The 23058-nt window shown below is 55.9% G+C and overlaps 6 protein-coding genes across 6 annotated transcripts; all 6 read right to left on the bottom strand.

Moving 5' to 3' along the window:
- Positions 1 to 107: 107 nt before the first annotated feature.
- Positions 108 to 9413, bottom strand: LOC143162978 (inositol 1,4,5-trisphosphate receptor-interacting protein-like 1). Its single transcript, XM_076343554.1, has 4 exons — positions 9300 to 9413; positions 7124 to 7201; positions 920 to 1202; positions 108 to 832 (listed from the first exon to the last, which is right to left on the bottom strand). The coding sequence occupies exons 1-4, from the start codon at positions 9411 to 9413 to the stop codon at positions 159 to 161; spliced, it is 1149 nt and encodes a 382-aa protein (XP_076199669.1). The 3' UTR covers positions 108 to 158.
- A 956-nt stretch (positions 9414 to 10369) lies between these two features.
- LOC143162977 (inositol 1,4,5-trisphosphate receptor-interacting protein-like 1) lies at positions 10370 to 11518 on the bottom strand. The gene is made up of 2 exons (XM_076343553.1): positions 11176 to 11518; positions 10370 to 11094 (listed from the first exon to the last, which is right to left on the bottom strand). Exons 1-2 carry the CDS (start codon positions 11516 to 11518, stop codon positions 10421 to 10423), a joined length of 1017 nt encoding a protein of 338 aa, XP_076199668.1. The 3' UTR covers positions 10370 to 10420.
- Positions 11519 to 12947: 1429 nt separating this feature from the next.
- LOC143162976 (inositol 1,4,5-trisphosphate receptor-interacting protein-like 1) lies at positions 12948 to 14111 on the bottom strand. The gene is made up of 2 exons (XM_076343552.1): positions 13769 to 14111; positions 12948 to 13672 (listed from the first exon to the last, which is right to left on the bottom strand). Exons 1-2 carry the CDS (start codon positions 14109 to 14111, stop codon positions 12999 to 13001), a joined length of 1017 nt encoding a protein of 338 aa, XP_076199667.1. The 3' UTR covers positions 12948 to 12998.
- A 1429-nt stretch (positions 14112 to 15540) lies between these two features.
- On the bottom strand, positions 15541 to 16683 carry LOC143162975 (inositol 1,4,5-trisphosphate receptor-interacting protein-like 1). The gene is made up of 2 exons (XM_076343550.1): positions 16335 to 16683; positions 15541 to 16259 (listed from the first exon to the last, which is right to left on the bottom strand). The coding sequence occupies exons 1-2, from the start codon at positions 16681 to 16683 to the stop codon at positions 15592 to 15594; spliced, it is 1017 nt and encodes a 338-aa protein (XP_076199665.1). The 3' UTR covers positions 15541 to 15591.
- Positions 16684 to 18112: 1429 nt separating this feature from the next.
- LOC143162974 (inositol 1,4,5-trisphosphate receptor-interacting protein-like 1) lies at positions 18113 to 19261 on the bottom strand. The gene is made up of 2 exons (XM_076343549.1): positions 18919 to 19261; positions 18113 to 18837 (listed from the first exon to the last, which is right to left on the bottom strand). The coding sequence occupies exons 1-2, from the start codon at positions 19259 to 19261 to the stop codon at positions 18164 to 18166; spliced, it is 1017 nt and encodes a 338-aa protein (XP_076199664.1). The 3' UTR covers positions 18113 to 18163.
- Positions 19262 to 20741: 1480 nt separating this feature from the next.
- On the bottom strand, positions 20742 to 21854 carry LOC143162973 (inositol 1,4,5-trisphosphate receptor-interacting protein-like 1). Its single transcript, XM_076343548.1, has one exon. The coding sequence runs from the start codon at positions 21852 to 21854 to the stop codon at positions 20742 to 20744; it is 1113 nt and encodes a 370-aa protein (XP_076199663.1).
- Positions 21855 to 23058: the final 1204 nt, after the last annotated feature.

Raw genomic sequence — 23058 nt, 5'->3', positions numbered from 1 at the left:
AGTCTCGTGAAAGAGGGTGGGCAGTCGCTGTCCAGGTGGTAACGCAGTCTCTGTCGCAAGCCTCCTTGCAGCGAGCGGCCTCTTCGGCCACCTCATGCTCTCTCTTTGGCTCGCTCTCTCTTCGGCCACCTCGCACTGCTGGTACCACTGACGTCTGCCTACTCCATGCTCACGAGCGTGTCCGAGTTGCCTTGCTGCACCGCCAAGATCAGCTCAATGGAGAGGGGTCTCTCGAAGGCGTTGGTTAGCTTGAGCTTGCAGAAGCGTGTGGAGGGCAGCACCGTTACCTTGCCCCTGGTCATCAGAGGCGCAGCAACGCAGGCTGCTGTCATCAGCTCCTGGAGCCAGAAGGTGGTTTTCTGCACGTTGAGGTACGAGCCGGTGCAGAGGGTTTGTAGGAGGCTGGCTTCCTGACTGCTCATCAGCTCGTCCTCAGGGTGGTGGAGGAAGCAGAGCGTGTCCCCCAGCCGCCGCTCCCCTGTGCACGTGCACTCCAGCTCCACACGCAGGCGGGAGCTCCTCACCAGCATCTCCCCTTCGGTGCCCAGCTCGAGGTGGAAGGAGTGCCCGGGGGGTGGCTTCAGGGGCACAAGCAGGCGACAGACAAGGTCTTCTCCACAGGCATTCCAGCCTTCTAGGAAGCCGCCCACCCCGACAGCTGGCTGCAGCCGTGGCATGAAGTCGTTGCCGGAGAGGATTCGGCAGACCCCGAGAAGGTCGTTCACCAGCTTTTCCACCACTGCACATGTTCTTTGCCTGTTCGGCAGTGGCCACGACGTGTACTCGTCCAGAAACCTGTCCGTATATAATGGCTCTTCCTCCTCCTCCTCCTTCTCCTCCTCCGTCTCCTCCTCCGCCTTCTCCTCCTCCTCCTCCTCCTCCTCCTCCTCCTCCTCCTCCTCCTCCTCCTCCTCCTCCTCCTCCTCCAGGCTTCTGGAGCTGCCATGCTTGCTGCTGCTTCCTGGCTCACAGCTCCTCTTCCAGAGCCACCAGCAGAGCCAAAAGAGCAGGACCAAGCCTCCAGCAAAAGCCCAGAGGTGCTGCTGCTGCAAGGCAGCAAAGAGCAGGGCTCCCCTGACCGCCCCGCTCAGCTCCTGGGGGCTCTGCTCCATCTCTTCAAGCATCCGAGCCAACTCCTGGGTCAGCTGCTCCACACACTGCTGCACGCGCTGGCGCACAGCCGCAGCCAGCTCATCTCCGACCTACAGCGGCGTCTGGATGATGCCCAGCGCACTCAAGGCGAACAGTATCACCAGAGCCATGGCCTGCAGGAGAGGGGAGAGAAGGGGGCTCAGTGGGGCTGGGCAGGGGGAGCGGGGGTGGGATATTAAATTCCTAGGAGCTTGGTGGATTGCTGGAGCAGTTGCAGTGCCCGATGATGCTCTATCAGGTATTGAGAATGGGCAAACTCCAGGCAATAAGCAGAATTACAGCAATTGTTAGGTATAATGGGCTACTGGAGAAAACATACACCGGGGTTTTCGGTGATTGCTCACCCTTTATGTCACTTTCTCCGAAAGAATAAGGAATGGGATTGGACTCCATGACATACAGAGACCCTTAATGTCCTAAAGGATGAACTTAAGACCTATCAGAGGCTAGGTCCACTACACTCACAAAACCTGTGAGGGTAGAATGGAGGTTCGCAGAACATGCCTCCTATTACGCTATATTCCAAAAGGGACTTAGGGGGCCGGCTAGACCTTTATTATTCTCTTCTACCTCATTCAAGGAAGCTGAACAATGGTACTCAGAGTGGGAGAAAGGACTCCTCTTACTTACCAGGGCAGTTAAGGAGGTGGAGAGGTTATGTACTTCGCAAGACATTGTAGTACAAGGCCCTTTTCCTCTGCTAAATTCAATCCTCAAGGGATCACCCCCTCCTGAGGGAGGGGCCCAGAAGGCCATGATATGGAAGTGGTATGCCTATCTAGAGGGAGTTAGTCAGTTACTGTCATTAAGAGAGGGCCCAGTCAAAGCCTCTAAGCTCCAAAAACCTGTGAATCCGGATCTGGTTTTGCTGGGCCAATTGTCCTTGTTTCAGCAGGGATAGAGTTAATTTCCTTCCTAGTAGCTGGTACAGTGCTGTGTTTTGGATTTGGGATGAGAACAAAGTTGATAACACACCGATGTTTTAGTTGTTGCTAGGTAATGCTTACACTAGCCAAGGACTTTCTAGTTTCCTATGCTCTACCGACTGAGAAGGCTGGAGGTGCACAAGAAGCTGGGAGGGGGCACAGCCAAACTGGCCAAAGAAACATTCCATACCATGTGACGTCATGCTCAGTACGTAAACTGGGGAAAGCTGGCCGGGGGGGGCTGCTGCTCGGGGACTGGCTGGGCATCAGTCAGCGGGTGGTGAGCAATTGCACTGTGCATCACTTGCTTTGTGTATTATTATTATTATTATTATTATTATTATTATTATTATTATTATTTTATTTCAATTATTAAACTGTTTTTGTCTCAACCCACAAGTTTTTCTCACTTGTGCTCTTCCAATTCTCTCCCCCATCCCACTGCGGGGGCGGGAGTGAGCGAGCGGCTGTGTGGTACTCAGTTGCCAACTGAGGTTAAACCATGACACCAATCCTATAAACCTTCCCCAATCAAAGAGGCGCCTGAAGTGACCGCAGGCTCAAGTACACAAGGAGTGTTGTTCACAGATGCATCCGCCCGCCGAGTGGGATCCAGGTGGCAATATAAAGCAGCGGCATTGGAAACTGGTACCGGGAAAACCGATTACAGAGGAGGGGAAGGTAGTGCACAGGTAGGGGAATTGCGCGCTCTCCTGCTGGCAGCAGAGAATGGTGCTGCCATAATTTACACGGATTCTGAAGCAACCTGTAAGGGTGCCACAGAGTGGATATGCCAATGGGAATCCAATCAATGGGAAGTAGGCCGTATAAAAGTCTGGAGTCCTGAAGACTGGCAGCAATTGTTAGAAATAGGCAGATTACGACCCCTAAAGGTGGGATGGGTAAAAGGCCATGCAAGAAATGGGACCCCCGCTGCAAAATGGAGTCAACAGGTAGATCACCTAACCCAAATTAAGGTAGTAGATAGCGAAAAAGAAGATTGGGGATGGTTGGCTGAGTGGCTGCACATTAAGCGAGGCCTCTCGGGGAAAGCAGACCTCCATTACGAGTGTCAGTCCCGGGGATGGCCAGTGTCCATGAGAATATGTGAAGCAGCCCTTACGGCTTGCCCACAATGTTGGATAAGGCTTAAGGCCAGCCACCCAAATCAAGCTCCAGCCCAGCATATGAAAAGGCAAAGCTCTCTGGAGCACCTGGCAAATTGATTATATTGGTCCTTTGTGGCCATCCCATGGGAAAAAATATATCTTGGTAGGAGTAGAGGTGGTGTCGGGACTGACCATGGCTACAGCTGTTAGCACCACCACCGGAGATCAGACAGTCCAAGTGTTAAGAAAGTGGTTTAGTATTTTACCCATCCCTGAGTGCATTCAAAGTGATAATGGGTCACATTTTATGGCCACAGTGGTGCAAGACTGGGCTCGAGGGGAAGGCATCAAATGGGTGTTCCATACACTATATTATCCTCAGGCTAACAGTATAGTCGAACGAACCAATGGTTTGATTAAAAGACATGCTGATGTCTCATGCCACAACTGGAACATATGATTACCACAGGCAGTCTTTATTGTTAACAGCCGCTGGGGAAGTTATAGAAACCCCAGAATTTGAGCGTTTTGCCCTATGAGACTATTAACGGGCGACGACCCTATACTAGGCGATACAAAGGACCAGTTCCCACTACGGACAGACATGGGCCAACCTGTAAAGGTGAAGCTACCCTCTCCATTGGCATTGTACCCATGACCCTGGCAAAACCGAAAGGCCTATATGCCTGGGAAGCAGAAAAAACCACTGTATTAGTGCTCGGTGGATAATCCCTGACTTCTAACCCTGAAGCCCGGTTTCAAGCCTGAGGCCCAGCTCTGTGTTTTCTTACAGGACAATGGAAAAGCGGACTGCTTTGGTGCTCATACTGGCAATGGTGACAGTGACCAAGGGAAACAGTCAGGACCTGGACAGCAATATGGTAGCAAAAATGATAGTAGGATTTGCCCGAAAGATGAATTTAACCTCTGTAACGGTTTGCCTGCCCACACCCAAGTCAGCAGAAGACCCCTTACCAATTTTTGTGCAGGATGCTAACATATCGCTAGCCCTTGAGCTCACATGGGAGTAATATACTAATTATAGTTGGAGACTTAGGGAGGTTGAGGGAAGAGGCTATACTTACATTGTCTACAGTTGGTCGCCAGGCACAGTAAATGCTAGTTTGGTATGAGATGCCAGATGTGATTATATTCTTCAACCTATCCATGAGGCCACGGGGTGGAGCTGGAATGGCACTACACCATGCCCTGAAATTCCATGGGGAGCTACTGAATATAGTAGCGCTGGAGCACTGATGACCTCTCCCTACAATATACAAAACCATTGAATGCCTCATGGTGCATCAAACACCCTGAAAAAGATAATAATGAATGTCCCAGCATGTGTAATCGAAATTTGTGGGACTGCCCCCTCAGCTGTATGTGGGCTAGATACACTATGCGCCCAGCTGGTATGGGGAAAAGGATAAGGGATTCCCGGTAGGGAAAACTCTGCTCTGGAACTGTCAGGCAGAGATCAGGTGTAAAGACAGAGATGAAATGCCATTGTTATGGCTATATCCCCCAGCTCAGAACGCTTTAATACAGGGCTGCCTGTGTAGCAATCCGTTACTTACAGCCCTCTGCCCTATATTGTAGTAAGACAGATTACTGTCATCCTCTTACTACCATGCCAGGTTCATGCCAAACATCCTTTGTCCCTGCACCTCCTACTTTAGTGTGGGCATGTTCTGACGGCTGCATATATTCCCAGTTATACCCAACCATCCCAGGACTAGCCTGCACATTAGCCATGTTCTCTCTCTGTCCCATTTATTGGGAAGAATCCATGCCACATAAGTGGTGGGATCGCAGCCCAAGGGACTTTCAGGGGGAATGGTGGGAAGCCTCAACACAAGTAGGGTGGTGGCTGGAATCAATTTTTGGGATGGGAGTTGCTCCGGTACGGAACCGGCAGGCTATTCTGGAACTGAGCCTGCAGCTGTCAGCCTTGGTCAATGCCACGTCTGATAGGGTGGGGCTATTAGATAATCAATTGCAACATACCAGTAGAATAACTATTCAAAACCAAGCCGTATTAGATCTGATGCTGTTAAAGGAGAAAGGTGTATGTGGAGTCCTGAGCCTATCGGAAGATGAGTGCTGTGTCCACATCCCGAATGTGTCAGTACCTCTTCAAGACCAGATCAACAAAATGAAAAAAGTAGCAAAGGACTCAGAGACAATTGTTGCTGCACTAGGGACTAATTGGTTGGGGAAAGTTTTCGATATGTTTGGGTTTTCTTTGTCAAGATGGCTAACCAGTCTTCTCCAATCACTGATAATGGTTGTAGTTGTGATTGTTGTGATTTGTATTGATACAAATTTTGTGTAGCGCTCAATAACAAAATCTGTATTAACCATGGAGTATACTCCCTCAAAATCTGTTTGTGTAATTGATGTTCCAGTACGACCTTAAACAACTGAGAAATGATGATTCACAGTGAGCACCGAACTCACCAAGACTGTGCTCCCTTTTAACTTTGGAGGTAAGAGGTGACTGTACCACCACTCCAAGGAAACCAGTTGAATCGTGACTGTGGTCACGGAGTGGATTGTGTGGCAGTTGCACCCGCCCTGACAAAGACTGGGGGCATTAAGACCGCTGTGTCCATACTTTTCACGCCCTTACTTTCATGCTTTTAAGGTGGCGAGTGCTGACCGTCACGTAAACACCTTGGGCCAGTAATTATGGTCACATATACACCTCCGTCGAGGAGTAAGAAAGTTAAGGTCCTCAGCCAGTTAGAACTGACCACAGATCAGATTCGGCTAGGGTATAAGTGGAGCCCCGCCAGAGGGCAAGTGGAGTTGGTCCTCCTCGGAGCAGCGGGTCTGCGGTCGGGGACTCTCCCCTTGGGTCCGGACACCGCCCAAGGAAACTCCTCAAGGTTGAGAGCCCTCGTCTTACAGGTGAGTGATTGTGCACATTTTGGATCCTCATTTCTAAAGCCGGCTGTACACCATCCTCAACCTGTGGTTTACTGATGTTGTTGGAGCATTGACGCCTCCTTTCTAGTTAGTTTTCTGCTAAACAATATTGGTTAAAATAAAGTTTATTTTTTAATCTACCACCTGCCTAATCTGATTACGTGAGCCTCTGCAACAGGGATATACGTACTTTTTTCTTCTACACACAGGTCTACAGTCCTTTTTAAGCTTGTAGAAATAAGGAAGCCTAATTTCCCTCATCCGTCACAAGGTAGCATCCTTCCTTGGCATTGCTTGGCAGTAGCACGGCTTGAAAGAAATTTCTACAGGTTCCCACCAAAATATTTAAATGTCTTCAGGTTCCTTTCCAGCCAGAAGCATGGGAAAATCACATTAATGGAGAGATGAGTAGGATAATAAAAATAATAAATGCTCAAATTCAGTCCCCTCCCCAAGCAAAAAATATTTTCGAGGTTGGACTAGGTTGATCAGGGTTTAGTTTCGATGGGGAGCCACTCAGTTATTTGCCCATGGTATCCATTTACCTGTGCCACCCAGCCCCGCTGGCCCTGCTAACACAGCGATAGCATGCACCTGATGCAGGGTTGCAAAAAGCAAATCTGGGCAGAGCCGGACAGCGAGGGGGGTTTTACAGGACCGAACAAGGAAATCCAGCATGCATTGGGAACAGTGGCTGAGGAGCAAGAGAAGGCTGCTCTGGAAGACTTCCAAGGAGAAGCTGGGACAGGATTAGTGGTTTAATAGTGACAGTATCTCACCTGCAGTCCCCTCAGGGAGGGCATGGTGTGAATTATGCATTTCTTACTGCATCTAAGTCCTGGAGGTGATGGCCTCCAGCTCACATTGGGAAATTGTGCTGGGGACCTAATCCTGGCTCTACTCTCCAGGTTTATGGCATTTGATCTTCTGGAATGTGATCACGTCACATAATCTGTTTCATTATCCATTTTGTCAAGCGCATCTAAAAATGAATTGGGTTCTTACCCCATCTCCCTCTACTGGTTTCCCCAGCAGCGATACCTGTTGATCTTCACTTGTACTTGCTTGATGAGAAATCCCACTCTGTCAAAAATAAACAGTGGGGAGGGGAGGTGGGCAATATGTCTTTTTCTGGATGCGAGCAGCTGCGGTGCTGGTGGGATCTGCAGCGGAGTGGAGGATCGCGGTGTACAGGGAGGTTTCCTGACCCGGGGCAACCTCAGGGGAGCGGAGAGACGCGCCAGGAGCCCGCAGCTCGCGCGACAGCGGCTGAGGAGACCTGGGCGGGGCCGGGAGCAACGGCGGGAGATTTAAAGGCGGCGTAACCGACACTAGCGCTCATTCGCTGAGGCGAGCAGCTGCCGTGCCGGTACGAGCTGCAGCGGAGCGCTCCGGCGCGGTGTACAGCGGGGTTTCCTGAACCGGGGAAACCTCAGGGGAGCGGAGGGACCCCTCAGGAGCCCGCAGCTCGCGCGGCAGTGGCTGACTAGACGTGGACGGGGCCAGGAGCAACCGCGGCTGAGCCCCGCTCCCCAAAGTAAACCCCTAGGGAGCGCCCTTGTACAATAGGTACGAGGCTCTCCAAGTGGAATCAAATAATGATGAGGACGATGGTTCATCTCGGTTGGAGGTGTTGCCAAGGTTCAGTCGGCCTACGCCCTGAGTGAAAACCACTTCCATTAAGAAAAAAAGAGGTCATTGCCATAGGAGACTCTCTTCTGAGGGGAACAGAAGGCTCAATATGCTGACCAGATGCTCTTCTTAAGGAAGTCTGCTGCCTCCCTGGGGCCTGGGTTAAAGATGTGATGAGAAAACCTCCTACTCTGGTACAGCCCTCAGATTATTATCCATTATTGCTTTTTCATGTAGGCAGTGTCAAAGATGCAATAAGAAGTCCAAGGGTGATCAAAAGAGACTTCAGGACCTTAGGACAACTGATTAAGGGATCAGGAGCACAAGTAGTTTTTCCCTCTGTCCTTCCAGTTGCAGGGAATGATGTTGGAAGAAACAGGAAGACCCAGCTGATCAATACCTGGCTCCGTGACTGGTGTCACTGGCAGAATTTTGATTTTTTTCATCATGGGTTGGTCTACATGATGTCAGGCATGCTAGCGACAGATGGGGTACACCTTTTTCAAAGGAGGAAAAGGACCTTTGTGCAAGAGTTATCAGGGCTTATTGAAAGAGCTTTAAACTAGATTTGAAGGGGGAAAGGGATAAAACCAGGCTCGCTAGTGATAAGCCATGGGGCAGCATGCGAATGTTTGCGGGACGGTGTGCTAGCAAGGTGCTTCAGTCTGCTCCATGATGTGCTGAGTACACTGGAGCACATTTTAAAAGTCTCTATACTAATACGCACAGCACCTTAGCTGTCTCAGTGGGGGTAGGGGATGGAAATCCATGCAACAGCAAAGACACAAGGGTTGTTGATACATTAGAAACCATGGAAGCACCTGAGAACTGTCACATTGGAAATAGGGCTTCTCCCCACAAAAAGGTGGCAGGATCAATAGCCCAACCGAAGTGCAACTGCACCAACGCACGCAGCATGGGCAGCAAACAGGAGGAGCTGGAAGCCATTGTGCAGCTGGAAAACTATGATGTAATTGCAATCATGGAAGCACAGTGGGATGACTCACACAACTGGAGTGCTGCAATGGATGGCTATAAACTCTTCAGAAGGGATAGACAAGGAAGGAGAGGCAGACGTGGTTTAGTGTTGGACTTGGTAGTGGGGGTTAACAGTTGGACTCGATGATCTTAAGGGTCTTTTCCAACCTAAATGAGTCTATGATTTTATGAATTTGACTCTAATGAGAAGATGTTGCCAATCTTGCCCAAAATCATGAATTGGAGTACTCAGAGTTCTTTTTTATATGCAGTTTCTATTTTCTTCTCTGTACTAAACTTCCTTTTTATTTCTTTTTTACGCTATCGCTTTGGGGGGGGGGGGGGGTGAGGGCAATATGAAGACTCCAGTTTTGATGGGCCCTAGACTGAGCCTTGAAGACTTTCACAGCTGTATTATACCCCTGCTCTCCTCAGCTCTCGTTGATGTCCCTTCCTTTACAGCAGTACCAGACAGGATTCAGGTGCCAGTCCTGGCTTAGCCAGCAGTACTGGGGGGCCACAGGTGCATCACAGTTGCCTTCAGGGCATGGGTGGAAAAGCCTGTGCCCACCGGGAACCAGGTGCAGAGCTGCAGGCATTTGAGGTAGAAGCCGTCATGCGGGACATGCTTGTCCATGTGCCTGAAGAACTGCACCTCTGCCACAGCGCAGCTCTCCGGCCACATCATGCTACTGTTAACACCGACCTCTGCCTTCTTGATGCTCAGGAAGGTGCCTTGCCGCACTCCAAACATCAGCTCAGTGGAAAGGAATCTCTTGAAGGCATTGGTCAGACTGAGCTTGCAGAAGTGGGTCGGGGACAACACTGTTAGCTGGCAATTGGACAACTGGACCAGCAGGCACAAGAAGAGGAGGCTTTCCCTTCCCAGCCATGCCTGGCAGAGCCCTAGTAGCCAGGTGAGCTCTCACACTGCATCCCATGGAGTAGAACTGCCACCTCCCCAGATGTGCAGTGCTGGCCTCTTCCACACAACTTTCCACCTACAAAAGCACTGCAGCTAAAACAAGGTGGGCAAACCCATTGCTTTGGGCTGCCTCAGTCTCAGGGCCAGGTATATAAGGGCCCTTGTGATGGCTAATACTGCCCCAGGGTACACAACCTCTGCATCCCAGAAAGCTGTGAACTTTTGCGGTCCAAGGGACTTAGACTCGAGCTGCCACTATATAGTGAGGGATTGTGTATCCAGCTCCACAGTCAAAGAAGGGAGTGCTGTTAAGGGAAGCCTCCTTTCCCATCTGAGCCTGACACACCACGTAGCAGCAAGCAACGTACAGATTTGTGGAGGGTGGTGAGTTATTCTCATTGACCCAATGCAGGATAACAGACACACAGGGAAGCCTTAGTTAAAGAATCAGTGAAACCAGAGCCCACTGCAGAACTGCAAAATGCTCCGCAACTCTGGGGCTGCTGAGCAGTCAGCCCACATTCCCCGACAAAGTGTTGCACAGACACTCCATGGCAGAGGAACATTTATTGGTACCCTTACACAGGGTAAAGGTCCCGGAGGGAATGGAGTCTCGTGAAAGAGGGTGGGCAGTCGCTGTCCAGGTGGTAACGCAGTCTCTGTCGCAAGCCTCCTTGCAGCGAGCGGCCTCTTCGGCCACCTCATGCTCTCTCTTTGGCTCGCTCTCTCTTCGGCCACCTCGCACTGCTGGTACCACTGACGTCTGCCTACTCCATGCTCACGAGCGTGTCCGAGTTGCCTTGCTGCACCGCCAAGATCAGCTCAATGGAGAGGGGTCTCTCGAAGGCGTTGGTTAGCTTGAGCTTGCAGAAGCGTGTGGAGGGCAGCACCGTTACCTTGCCCCTGGTCATCAGAGGCGCAGCAACGCAGGCTGCTGTCATCAGCTCCTGGAGCCAGAAGGTGGTTTTCTGCACGTTGAGGTACGAGCCGGTGCAGAGGGTTTGTAGGAGGCTGGCTTCCTGACTGCTCATCAGCTCGTCCTCAGGGTGGTGGAGGAAGCAGAGCGTGTCCCCCAGCCGCCGCTCCCCTGTGCACGTGCACTCCAGCTCCACACGCAGGCGGGAGCTCCTCACCAGCATCTCCCCTTCGGTGCCCAGCTCGAGGTGGAAGGAGTGCCCGGGGGGTGGCTTCAGGGGCACAAGCAGGCGACAGACAAGGTCTTCTCCACAGGCATTCCAGCCTTCTAGGAAGCCGCCCACCCCGACAGCTGGCTGCAGCCGCGGCATGAAGTCGTTGCCGGAGAGGATTCGGCAGACCCCGAGAAGGTCGTTCACCAGCTTTTCCACCACTGCACATGTTCTTTGCCTGTTCGGCAGTGGCCACGATGTGTACTCGTCCAGAAACCTGTCCGTATATAATGGCTCTTCCTCCTCCTCCTCCTTCTCCTCCTCCGCCTTCTCCTCCTCCGCCTTCTCCTCCTCCTCCTCCTTCTCCTCCTCCTCCTCCTCCTCCTCCTCCTCCTCGTCCTCCAGGCTTCTGGAGCTGCCATGCTTGCTGCTGCTTCCTGGCTCACGGCTCCTCTTCCAGAGCCACCAGCAGAGCCAAAAGAGCAGGACCAAGCCTCCAGCAAAAGCCCAGAAGTGCTGCTGCTGCAAGGCAGCAAAGAGCAGGGCTCCCCTGACCGCCCCGCTCAGCTCCTGGGGGCTCTGCTCCATCTCTTCAAGCATCCGAGCCAACTCCTGGGTCAGCTGCTCCACACGCTGCTGCACGTGCTGGCGCACAGCCGCAGCCAGCTCATCTCCGACCTCCAGTGGCGTCTGGATGATGCCCAGCGCACTCAAGGCGAACAGTATCACCAGAGCCATGGCCTGCAGGAGAGGGGAGAGAAGGGGGCTCAGTGGGGCTGGGTGGGGGGAGCGGCAGCGGGAGCCCAGCCCCGGCGCTGGCAGCACTGTGCCCTGCCCACGGCGCTCCCCCCAGCGCCAGGCCCTCGCCTCAGGGTCGGACCCCCCTCCCCGGGGGCCTGCGTTTCTGCCCCGGCCCTCGTCCAGCCCAGCCCAACCTCCCCACTGCGTGCGCACTCACCGCTGGCCCAGGCCGTACTGGCGCAGCGCTGCCTGCTGTTGGCCCTGACAACTGCCCCCATTGTGACTCGTCCCTTGTGCTGTCACAGGCGCCAGAGCGCATCACAGGCACGCCCTCGCCTCACCTGGCCTTGCCTGGCCTCGCCTCTCCCCTTCCTTTCTGCTCCATTTACTTCTCTTCTCCCTTTTCTGTTTCCTTTTTTCTTCCCCTCTATTCTTCTCCCGTTTCTTCGTTTTTTCTCCTGCCTCTTCTTTCTCCTCTTCTCGTCCATCTCCCTTTTCCCTTCCTTTTCTTCCCTTTTTCTTCTGTATTGTGCCCCACTCCCGCCTTTTCTTTCTTTCCTTATCTTCTACTGTGGAGAGCCCACACCGGACCAGGGTCCTGACGTGAGCTGTGGCTCGTAGAGAGGAGCCAAGACAGGAGCAGGTTGTGTGGGAAGAGCTGTGGCCCGTGGGGGAGCCGCGCCAGAGCAGTCCTCGAAGAACTGCAGCCCGTGGGAAGGACCCGTGGGAAGGACGAATATTATGAACTGACTGCAACCCCCATTCCCCATCCCCTGTGCTGCTCGGTGGCAGGAGGTAAAGGAGTTGGGAGTGAAGGAGTGAGGTTGTGCCTGGGAAGAAGGGGTGGGGGATGGGGGAAGGTGTTTTTTAGTTTTGACTTTGCTACCCACCATCCTACCCTGTTTCTGAACGGCAATAAATGAAATTAATTTTCCCTAAGTCGAGTGTGTTTTGCCTGTGACGGTAATTGGTAAGCAACCTCCCTGTCCTTATCTGGACCCACGAGCTTTTTCATCTCATTTCCTCCCCCCGTCCTGCTGAGGAGGGGGAATGAGAGAGCGGCTTGGTGGGCACCTGGCAGCCAGCCAGGGTTAACCCACCACGTCAGCAGAGGTTCGTCACCTGGCTCCTGGCTCTCTGCAGCCTGGTGTAAGCTATGCAACTTCTTTCCACCCCGCTACGGTCACATCCCAAGAGAGTTAATGGTTGGCGCATCCAGCCCCCGTTCCTTCTTCTCTCAGCGCATTTACAAGCAGCTTTTAAAAAACAGAGAGATTTATTGGCATCTTTGCCCAGGCTAAAGGTCCCGGAGGGAATGGAGTCTCGTGAAAGAGGGTGGGCAGTCGCTGTCCAGGTGGTAACGCAGTCTCTGTCGCAAGCCTCCTTGCAGCGAGCGGCCTCTTCGGCCACCTCATGCTCTCTCTTTGGCTCGCTCTCTCTTCGGCCACCTCGCACTGCTGGTACCACTGACGTCTGCCTACTCCATGCTCACGAGCGTGTCCGAGTTGCCTTGCTGCACCGCCAAGATCAGCTCAATGGAGAGGGGTCTCTCGAAGGCGTTGGTTAGCTTGAGCTTGCAGAAGCGTGTGGAGGGCAGCACCGTTACCTTGCCCCTGGTCATCAGAGGCGCAGCAACGCAGGCTGCTGTCATCAGCTCCTGGAGCCAGAAGGTGGTTTTCTGCACGTTGAGGTACGAGCCGGTGCAGAGGGTTTGTAGGAGGCTGGCTTCCTGACTGCTCATCAGCTCGTCCTCAGGGTGGTGGAGGAAGCAGAGCGTGTCCCCCAGCCGCCGCTCCCCTGTGCACGTGCACTCCAGCTCCACACGCAGGCGGGAGCTCCTCACCAGCGTCTCCCCTTCGGTGCCCAGCTCGAGGTGGAAGGAGTGCCCGGGGGGTGGCTTCAGGGGCACAAGCAGGCGACAGACAAGGTCTTCTCCACAGGCATTCCAGCCTTCTAGGAAGCCGCCCACCCCGACAGCTGGCTGCAGCCGCGGCATGAAGTCGTTGCCGGAGAGGATTCGGCAGACCCCGAGAAGGTCGTTCACCAGCTTTTCCACCACTGCACATGTTCTTTGCCTGTTCGGCAGTGGCCACGATGTGTACTCGTCCAGAAACCTGTCCGTATATAATGGCTCTTCCTCCTCCTCCTCCTTCTCCTCCTCCGCCTTCTCCTCCTCCGCCTTCTCCTCCTCCTCCTCCTTCTCCTCCTCCTCCTCCTCCTCCTCCTCCTCCTCCTCCTCCTCCTCCTCGTCCTCCAGGCTTCTGGAGCTGCCATGCTTGCTGCTGCTTCCTGGCTCACGGCTCCTCTTCCAGAGCCACCAGCAGAGCCAAAAGAGCAGGACCAAGCCTCCAGCAAAAGCCCAGAAGTGCTGCTGCTGCAAGGCAGCAAAGAGCAGGGCTCCCCTGACCGCCCCGCTCAGCTCCTGGGGGCTCTGCTCCATCTCTTCAAGCATCCGAGCCAACTCCTGGGTCAGCTGCTCCACACGCTGCTGCACGTGCTGGCGCACAGCCGCAGCCAGCTCATCTCTGACCTCCAGTGGCGTCTGGATGATGCCCAGCGCACTCAAGGCGAACAGTATCACCAGAGCCATGGCCTGCAGGAGAGGGGAGAGAAGGGGGCTCAGTGGGGCTGGGTGGGGGGAGCGGCGGCGGGAGCCCAGCCCCGGCGCTGGCAGCACTGTGCCCTGCCCACGGCGCTCCCCCCAGCGCCAGGCCCTCACCTCAGGGTCGGACCCCCCTCCCCGGGGGCCCGCGTTTCTGCCCCGGCCCTCGTCCAGCCTAGCCCAACCTCCCCGCTGCGTGCGCACTCACCGCTGGCCCAGGCCGTACTGGCGCAGCGCTGCCTGCTGTTGGCCCTGACAACTGCCCCCATTGTGACTCGTCCCTTGTGCTGTCACAGGCGCCAGAGCGCATCACAGGCACGCCCTCGCCTCACCTGGCCTTGCCTGGCCTCGCCTCTCCCCTTCCTTTCTGCTCCATTTACTTTTCTTCTCCCTTTTCTGTTTCCTTTTTTCTTCCCCTCTTTTCTTCTCCCGTTTCTTCGTTTTTTCTCCTGCCTCTTCTTTCTCCTCTTCTCGTCCGTCTCCCTTTTCCCTTCCTTTTCTTCCCTTTTTCTTCTGTATTGTGCCCCACTCCCGCCTTTTCTTTCTTTCCTTATCTTCTACTGTGGAGAGCCCACACCGGACCAGGGTCCTGACGTGAGCTGTGGCTCGTAGAGAGGAGCCAAGACAGGAGCAGGTTGTGTGGGAAGAGCTGTGGCCCGTGGGGGAGCCGCGCCAGAGCAGTCCTCGAAGAACTGCAGCCCGTGGGAAGGACCCGTGGGAAGGACGAATATTATGAACTGACTGCAACCCCCATTCCCCATCCCCTGTGCTGCTCGGTGGCAGGAGGTAAAGGAGTTGGGAGTGAAGGAGTGAGGTTGTGCCTGGGAAGAAGGGGTGGGGGATGGGGGAAGGTGTTTTTTAGTTTTGACTTTGCTACCCACCATCCTACCCTGTTTCTGAACGGCAATAAATGAAATTAATTTTCCCCAAGTCGAGTGTGTTTTGCCTGTGACGGTAATTGGTAAGCAACCTCCCTGTCCTTATCTGGACCCACGAGCTTTTTCATCTCATTTCCTCCCCCCGTCCTGCTGAGGAGGGGGAATGAGAGAGCGGCTTGGTGGGCACCTGGCAGCCAGCCAGGGTTAACCCACCACGTCAGCAGAGGTTCGTCACCTGGCTCCTGGCTCTCTGCAGCCTGGTGTAAGCTATGCAACTTCTTTCCACCCCGCTACGGTCACATCCCAAGAGAGTTAATGGCTGGCGCATCCAGCCCCCGTTCCTTCTTCTCTCAGCGCATTTACAAGCAGCTTTTAAAAAACAGAGAGATTTATTGGCATCTTTGCCCAGGCTAAAGGTCCCGGAGGGAATGGAGTCTCGTGAAAGAGGGTGGGCAGTCGCTGTCCAGGTGGTAACGCAGTCTCTGTCGCAAGCCTCCTTGCAGCGAGCGGCCTCTTCGGCCACCTCATGCTCTCTCTTTGGCTCGCTCTCTCTTCGGCCACCTCGCACTGCTGGTACCACTGACGTCTGCCTACTCCATGCTCACGAGCGTGTCCGAGTTGCCTTGCTGCACCGCCAAGATCAGCTCAATGGAGAGGGGTCTCTCGAAGGCGTTGGTTAGCTTGAGCTTGCAGAAGCGTGTGGAGGGCAGCACCGTTACCTTGCCCCTGGTCATCAGAGGCGCAGCAACGCAGGCTGCTGTCATCAGCTCCTGGAGCCAGAAGGTGGTTTTCTGCACGTTGAGGTACGAGCCGGTGCAGAGGGTTTGTAGGAGGCTGGCTTCCTGACTGCTCATCAGCTCGTCCTCAGGGTGGTGGAGGAAGCAGAGCGTGCCCCCCAGCCGCCGCTCCCCTGTGCACGTGCACTCCAGCTCCACACGCAGGCGGGAGCTCCTCACCAGCGTCTCCCCTTCGGTGCCCAGCTCGAGGTGGAAGGAGTGCCCGGGGGGTGGCTTCAGGGGCACAAGCAGGCGACAGACAAGGTCTTCTCCACAGGCATTCCAGCCTTCTAGGAAGCCGCCCACCCCGACAGCTGGCTGCAGCCGCGGCATGAAGTCGTTGCCGGAGAGGATTCGGCAGACCCCGAGAAGGTCGTTCACCAGCTTTTCCACCACTGCACATGTTCTTTGCCTGTTCGGCAGTGGCCACGATGTGTACTCGTCCAGAAACCTGTCCGTATATAATGGCTCTTCCTCCTCCTTCTCCTCCTCCGCCTTCTCCTCCTCCGCCTTCTCCTCCTCCTCCTCCTTCTCCTCCTCCTCCCCCTCCTCCTCCTCCTCCTCGTCCTCCAGGCTTCTGGAGCTGCCATGCTTGCTGCTGCTTCCTGGCTCACGGCTCCTCTTCCAGAGCCACCAGCAGAGCCAAAAGAGCAGGACCAAGCCTCCAGCAAAAGCCCAGAAGTGCTGCTGCTGCAAGGCAGCAAAGAGCAGGGCTCCCCTGACCGCCCCGCTCAGCTCCTGGGGGCTCTGCTCCATCTCTTCAAGCATCCGAGCCAACTCCTGGGTCAGCTGCTCCACACGCTGCTGCACGTGCTGGCGCACAGCCGCAGCCAGCTCATCTCCGACCTCCAGTGGCGTCTGGATGATGCCCAGCGCACTCAAGGCGAACAGTATCACCAGAGCCATGGCCTGCAGGAGAGGGGAGAGAAGGGGGCTCAGTGGGGCTGGGTGGGGGGAGCGGCAGCGGGAGCCCAGCCCCGGCGCTGGCAGCACTGTGCCCTGCCCACGGCGCTCCCCCCAGCGCCAGGCCCTCGCCTCAGGGTCGGACCCCCCTCCCCGGGGGCCTGCGTTTCTGCCCCGGCCCTCGTCCAGCCCAGCCCAACCTCCCCGCTGCGTGCGCACTCACCGCTGGCCCAGGCCGTACTGGCGCAGCGCTGCCTGCTGTTGGCCCTGACAACTGCCCCCATTGTGACTCGTCCCTTGTGCTGTCACAGGCGCCAGAGCGCATCACAGGCACGCCCTCGCCTCACCTGGCCTTGCCTGGCCTCGCCTCTCCCCTTCCTTTCTGCTCCATTTACTTTTCTTCTCCCTTTTCTGTTTCCTTTTTTCTTCCCCTCTTTTCTTCTCCCGTTTCTTCGTTTTTTCTCCTGCCTCTTCTTTCTCCTCTTCTCGTCCATCTCCCTTTTCCCTTCCTTTTCTTCCCTTTTTCTTCTGTATTGTGCCCCACTCCCGCCTTTTCTTTCTTTCCTTATCTTCTACTGTGGAGAGCCCACACCGGACCAGGGTCCTGACGTGAGCTGTGGCTTGTAGAGAGGAGCCAAGACAGGAGCAGGTTGTGTGGGAAGAGCTGTGGCCCGTGGGGGAGCCGCGCCAGAGCAGTCCTCGAAGAACTGCAGCCCGTGGGAAGGACCCGTGGGAAGGACGAATATTATGAACTGACTGCAACCCCCATTCCCCATCCCCTGTGCTGCTCGGTGGCAGGAGGTAAAGGAGTTGGGAGTGAAGGAGTGAGGTTGTGCCTGGGAAGAAGGGGTGGGGGATGGGGGAAGGTGTTTTTTAGTTTTGACTTTGCTACCCACCATCCTACCCTGTTTCTGAACGGCAATAAATGAAATTAATTTTCCCCAAGTCGAGTGTGTTTTGCCTGTGACGGTAATTGGTAAGCAACCTCCCTGTCCTTATCTGGACCCACGAGCTTTTTCATCTCATTTCCTCCCCCCGTCCTGCTGAGGAGGGGGAATGAGAGAGCGGCTTGGTGGGCACCTGGCAGCCAGCCAGGGTTAACCCACCACGTCAGCAGAGGTTCGTCACCTGGCTCCTGGCTCTCTGCAGCCTGGTGTAAGCTATGCAACTTCTTTCCACCCCGCTACGGTCACATCCCAAGAGAGTTAATGGCTGGCGCATCCAGCCCCCGTTCCTTCTTCTCTCAGCGCATTTACAAGCAGCTTTTAAAAAACAGAGAGATTTATTGGCATCTTTGCCCAGGCTAAAGGTCCCGGAGGGAATGGAGTCTCGTGAAAGAGGGTGGGCAGTCGCTGTCCAGGTGGTAACGCAGTCTCTGTCGCAAGCCTCCTTGCAGCGAGCGGCCTCTTCGGCCACCTCATGCTCTCTCTTTGGCTCGCTCTCTCTTCGGCCACCTCGCACTGCTGGTACCACTGACGTCTGCCTACTCCATGCTCACGAGCGTGTCCGAGTTGCCTTGCTGCACCGCCAAGATCAGCTCAATGGAGAGGGGTCTCTCGAAGGCGTTGGTTAGCTTGAGCTTGCAGAAGCGTGTGGAGGGCAGCACCGTTACCTTGCCCCTGGTCATCAGAGGCGCAGCAACGCAGGCTGCTGTCATCAGCTCCTGGAGCCAGAAGGTGGTTTTCTGCACGTTGAGGTACGAGCCGGTGCAGAGGGTTTGTAGGAGGCTGGCTTCCTGACTGCTCATCAGCTCGTCCTCAGGGTGGTGGAGGAAGCAGAGCGTGCCCCCCAGCCGCCGCTCCCCTGTGCACGTGCACTCCAGCTCCACACGCAGGCGAGAGCTCCTCACCAGCATCTCCCCTTCGGTGCCCAGCTCGAGGTGGAAGGAGTGCCCGGGGGGTGGCTTCAGGGGCACAAGCAGGCGACAGACAAGGTCTTCTCCACAGGCATTCCAGCCTTCTAGGAAGCCGCCCACCCCGACAGCTGGCTGCAGCCGCGGCATGAAGTCGTTGCCGGAGAGGATTCGGCAGACCCCGAGAAGGTCGTTCACCAGCTTTTCCACCACTGCACATGTTCTTTGCCTGTTCGGCAGTGGCCACGATGTGTACTCGTCCAGAAACCTGTCCGTATATAATGGCTCTTCCTCCTCCTCCTCCTTCTCCTCCTCCGCCTTCTCCTCCTCCGCCTTCTCCTCCTCCTCCTCCTTCTCCTCCTCCTCCCCCTCCTCCTCCTCCTCCTCGTCCTCCAGGCTTCTGGAGCTGCCATGCTTGCTGCTGCTTCCTGGCTCACGGCTCCTCTTCCAGAGCCACCAGCAGAGCCAAAAGAGCAGGACCAAGCCTCCAGCAAAAGCCCAGAAGTGCTGCTGCTGCAAGGCAGCAAAGAGCAGGGCTCCCCTGACCGCCCCGCTCAGCTCCTGGGGGCTCTGCTCCATCTCTTCAAGCATCCGAGCCAACTCCTGGGTCAGCTGCTCCACACGCTGCTGCACGTGCTGGCGCACAGCCGCAGCCAGCTCATCTCCGACCTCCAGTGGCGTCTGGATGATGCCCAGCGCACTCAAGGCGAACAGTATCACCAGAGCCATGGCCTGCAGGAGAGGGGAGAGAAGGGGGCTCAGTGGGGCTGGGTGGGGGGAGCGGCAGCGGGAGCCCAGCCCCGGCGCTGGCAGCACTGTGCCCTGCCCACGGCGCTCCCCCCAGCGCCAGGCCCTCGCCTCAGGGTCGGACCCCCCTCCCCGGGGGCCTGCGTTTCTGCCCCGGCCCTCGTCCAGCCCAGCCCAACCTCCCCACTGCGTGCGCACTCACCGCTGGCCCAGGCCGTACTGGCGCAGCGCTGCCTGCTGTTGGCCCTGACAACTGCCCCCATTGTGACTCGTCCCTTGTGCTGTCACAGGCGCCAGAGCGCATCACAGGCACGCCCTCGCCTCACCTGGCCTTGCCTGGCCTCGCCTCTCCCCTTCCTTTCTGCTCCATTTACTTTTCTTCTCCCTTTTCTGTTTCCTTTTTTCTTCCCCTCTTTTCTTCTCCCGTTTCTTCGTTTTTTCTCCTGCCTCTTCTTTCTCCTCTTCTCGTCCATCTCCCTTTTCCCTTCCTTTTCTTCCCTTTTTCTTCTGTATTGTGCCCCACTCCCGCCTTTTCTTTCTTTCCTTATCTTCTACTGTGGAGAGCCCACACCGGACCAGGGTCCTGACGTGAGCTGTGGCTCGTAGAGAGGAGCCAAGACAGGAGCAGGTTGTGTGGGAAGAGCTGTGGCCCGTGGGGGAGCCGCGCCAGAGCAGTCCTCGAAGAACTGCAGCCCGTGGGAAGGACCCGTGGGAAGGACGAATATTATGAACTGACTGCAACCCCCATTCCCCATCCCCTGTGCTGCTCGGTGGCAGGAGGTAAAGGAGTTGGGAGTGAAGGAGTGAGGTTGTGCCTGGGAAGAAGGGGTGGGGGATGGGGGAAGGTGTTTTTTAGTTTTGACTTTGCTACCCACCATCCTACCCTGTTTCTGAACGGCAATAAATGAAATTAATTTTCCCCAAGTCGAGTGTGTTTTGCCTGTGACGGTAATTGGTAAGCAACCTCCCTGTCCTTATCTGGACCCACGAGCTTTTTCATCTCATTTCCTCCCCCCGTCCTGCTGAGGAGGGGGAATGAGAGAGCGGCTTGGTGGGCACCTGGCAGCCAGCCAGGGTTAACCCACCACGTCAGCAGAGGTTCGTCACCTGGCTCCTGGCTCTCTGCAGCCTGGTGTAAGCTATGCAACTTCTTTCCACCCCGCTACGGTCACATCCCAAGAGAGTTAATGGCTGGCGCATCCAGCCCCCGTTCCTTCTTCTCTCAGCGCATTTACAAGCAGCTTTTAAAAAACAAAGAGATTTATTGGCATCTTTGCCCAGGCTAAAGGTCCCGGAGGGAATGGAGTCTCGTGAAAGAGGGTGGGCAGTCGCTGTCCAGGTGGTAACGCAGTCTCTGTCGCAAGCCTCCTTGCAGCGAGCGGCCTCTTCGGCCACCTCATGCTCTCTCTTTGGCTCGCTCTCTCTTTGGCCACCTCGCACTGCTGGTACCACTGACGTCTGCCTACTCCATGCTCACGAGCGTGTCCGAGTTGCCTTGCTGCACCGCCAAGATCAGCTCAATGGAGAGGGGTCTCTCGAAGGCGTTGGTTAGCTTGAGCTTGCAGAAGCGTGTGGAGGGCAGCACCGTTACCTTGCCCCTGGTCATCAGAGGCGCAGCAACGCAGGCTGCTGTCATCAGCTCCTGGAGCCAGAAGGTGGTTTTCTGCACGTTGAGGTACGAGCCGGTGCAGAGGGTTTGTAGGAGGCTGGCTTCCTGACTGCTCATCAGCTCGTCCTCAGGGTGGTGGAGGAAGCAGAGCGTGCCCCCCAGCCGCCGCTCCCCTGTGCACGTGCACTCCAGCTCCACACGCAGGCGGGAGCTCCTCACCAGCATCTCCCCTTCGGTGCCCAGCTCGAGGTGGAAGGAGTGCCCGGGGGGTGGCTTCAGGGGCACAAGCAGGCGACAGACAAGGTCTTCTCCACAGGCATTCCAGCCTTCTAGGAAGCCGCCCACCCCGACAGCTGGCTGCAGCCGCGGCATGAAGTCGTTGCCGGAGAGGATTCGGCAGACCCCGAGAAGGTCGTTCACCAGCTTTTCCACCACTGCACATGTTCTTTGCCTGTTCGGCAGTGGCCACGATGTGTACTCGTCCAGAAACCTGTCCGTATATAATGGCTCTTCCTCCTCCTCCTCCTTCTCCTCCTCCGCCTTCTCCTCCTCCGCCTTCTCCTCCTCCTCCTCCTTCTCCTCCTCCTCCTCCTCCTCCTCCTCCTCCTCCTCCTCCTCCTCCTCCTCCTCCAGGCTTCTGGAGCTGCCATGCTTGCTGCTGCTTCCTGGCTCACGGCTCCTCTTCCAGAGCCACCAGCAGAGCCAAAAGAGCAGGACCAAGCCTCCAGCAAAAGCCCAGAAGTGCTGCTGCTGCAAGGCAGCAAAGAGCAGGGCTCCCCTGACCGCCCCGCTCAGCTCCTGGGGGCTCTGCTCCATCTCTTCAAGCATCCGAGCCAACTCCTGGGTCAGCTGCTCCACACGCTGCTGCACGTGCTGGCGCACAGCCGCAGCCAGCTCATCTCCGACCTCCAGTGGCGTCTGGATGATGCCCAGCGCACCCAAGGCGAACAGTATCACCAGAGCCATGGCCTGCAGGAGAGGGGAGAGAAGGGGGCTCAGTGGGGCTGGGTGGGGGGAGCGGCAGCGGGAGCCCAGCCCCGGCGCTGGCAGCACTGTGCCCTGCCCACGGCGCTCCCCCCAGCGCCAGGCCCTCGCCTCAGGGTCGGACCCCCCTCCCCGGGGGCCTGCGTTTCTGCCCCGGCCCTCGTCCAGCCCAGCCCAACCTCCCCGCTGCGTGCGCACTCACCGCTGGCCCAGGCCGTACTGGCGCAGCGCTGCCTGCTGTTGGCCCTGACAACTGCCCCCATTGTGACTCGTCCCTTGTGCTGTCACAGGCGCCAGAGCGCATCACAGGCACGCCCTCGCCTCACCTGGCCTTGCCTGGCCTCGCCTCTCCCCTTCCTTTCTGCTCCATTTACTTTTCTTCTCCCTTTTCTGTTTCCTTTTTTCTTCCCCTCTTTTCTTCTCCCGTTTCTTCGTTTTTTCTCCTGCCTCTTCTTTCTCCTCTTCTCGTCCATCTCCCTTTTCCCTTCCTTTTCTTCCCTTTTTCTTCTGTATTGTGCCCCACTCCCGCCTTTTCTTTCTTTCCTTATCTTCTACTGTGGAGAGCCCACACCGGACCAGGGTCCTGACGTGAGCTGTGGCTCGTAGAGAGGAGCCAAGACAGGAGCAGGTTGTGTGGGAAGAGCTGTGGCCCGTGGGGGAGCCGCGCCAGAGCAGTCCTCGAAGAACTGCAGCCCGTGGGAAGGACCCGTGGGAAGGACGAATATTATGAACTGACTGCAACCCCCATTCCCCATCCCCTGTGCTGCTCGGTGGCAGGAGGTAAAGGAGTTGGGAGTGAAGGAGTGAGGTTGTGCCTGGGAAGAAGGGGTGGGGGATGGGGGAAGGTGTTTTTTAGTTTTGACTTTGCTACCCACCATCCTACCCTGTTTCTGAACGGCAATAAATGAAATTAATTTTCCCCAAGTCGAGTGTGTTTTGCCTGTGACGGTAATTGGTAAGCAACCTCCCTGTCCTTATCTGGACCCACGAGCTTTTTCATCTCATTTCCTCCCCCCGTCCTGCTGAGGAGGGGGAATGAGAGAGCGGCTTGGTGGGCACCTGGCAGCCAGCCAGGGTTAACCCACCACGTCAGCAGAGGTTCGTCACCTGGCTCCTGGCTCTCTGCAGCCTGGTGTAAGCTATGCAACTTCTTTCCACCCCGCTACGGTCACATCCCAAGAGAGTT

The sequence above is a fragment of the Aptenodytes patagonicus genome, chromosome 7 (genome assembly GCF_965638725.1).
Source record: "Aptenodytes patagonicus chromosome 7, bAptPat1.pri.cur, whole genome shotgun sequence".
Taxonomy (NCBI): domain Eukaryota; kingdom Metazoa; phylum Chordata; class Aves; order Sphenisciformes; family Spheniscidae; genus Aptenodytes; species Aptenodytes patagonicus.
Note: the sequence above shows the minus strand (reverse complement) of the source record. Positions and strands in the feature narration are given on the sequence as shown.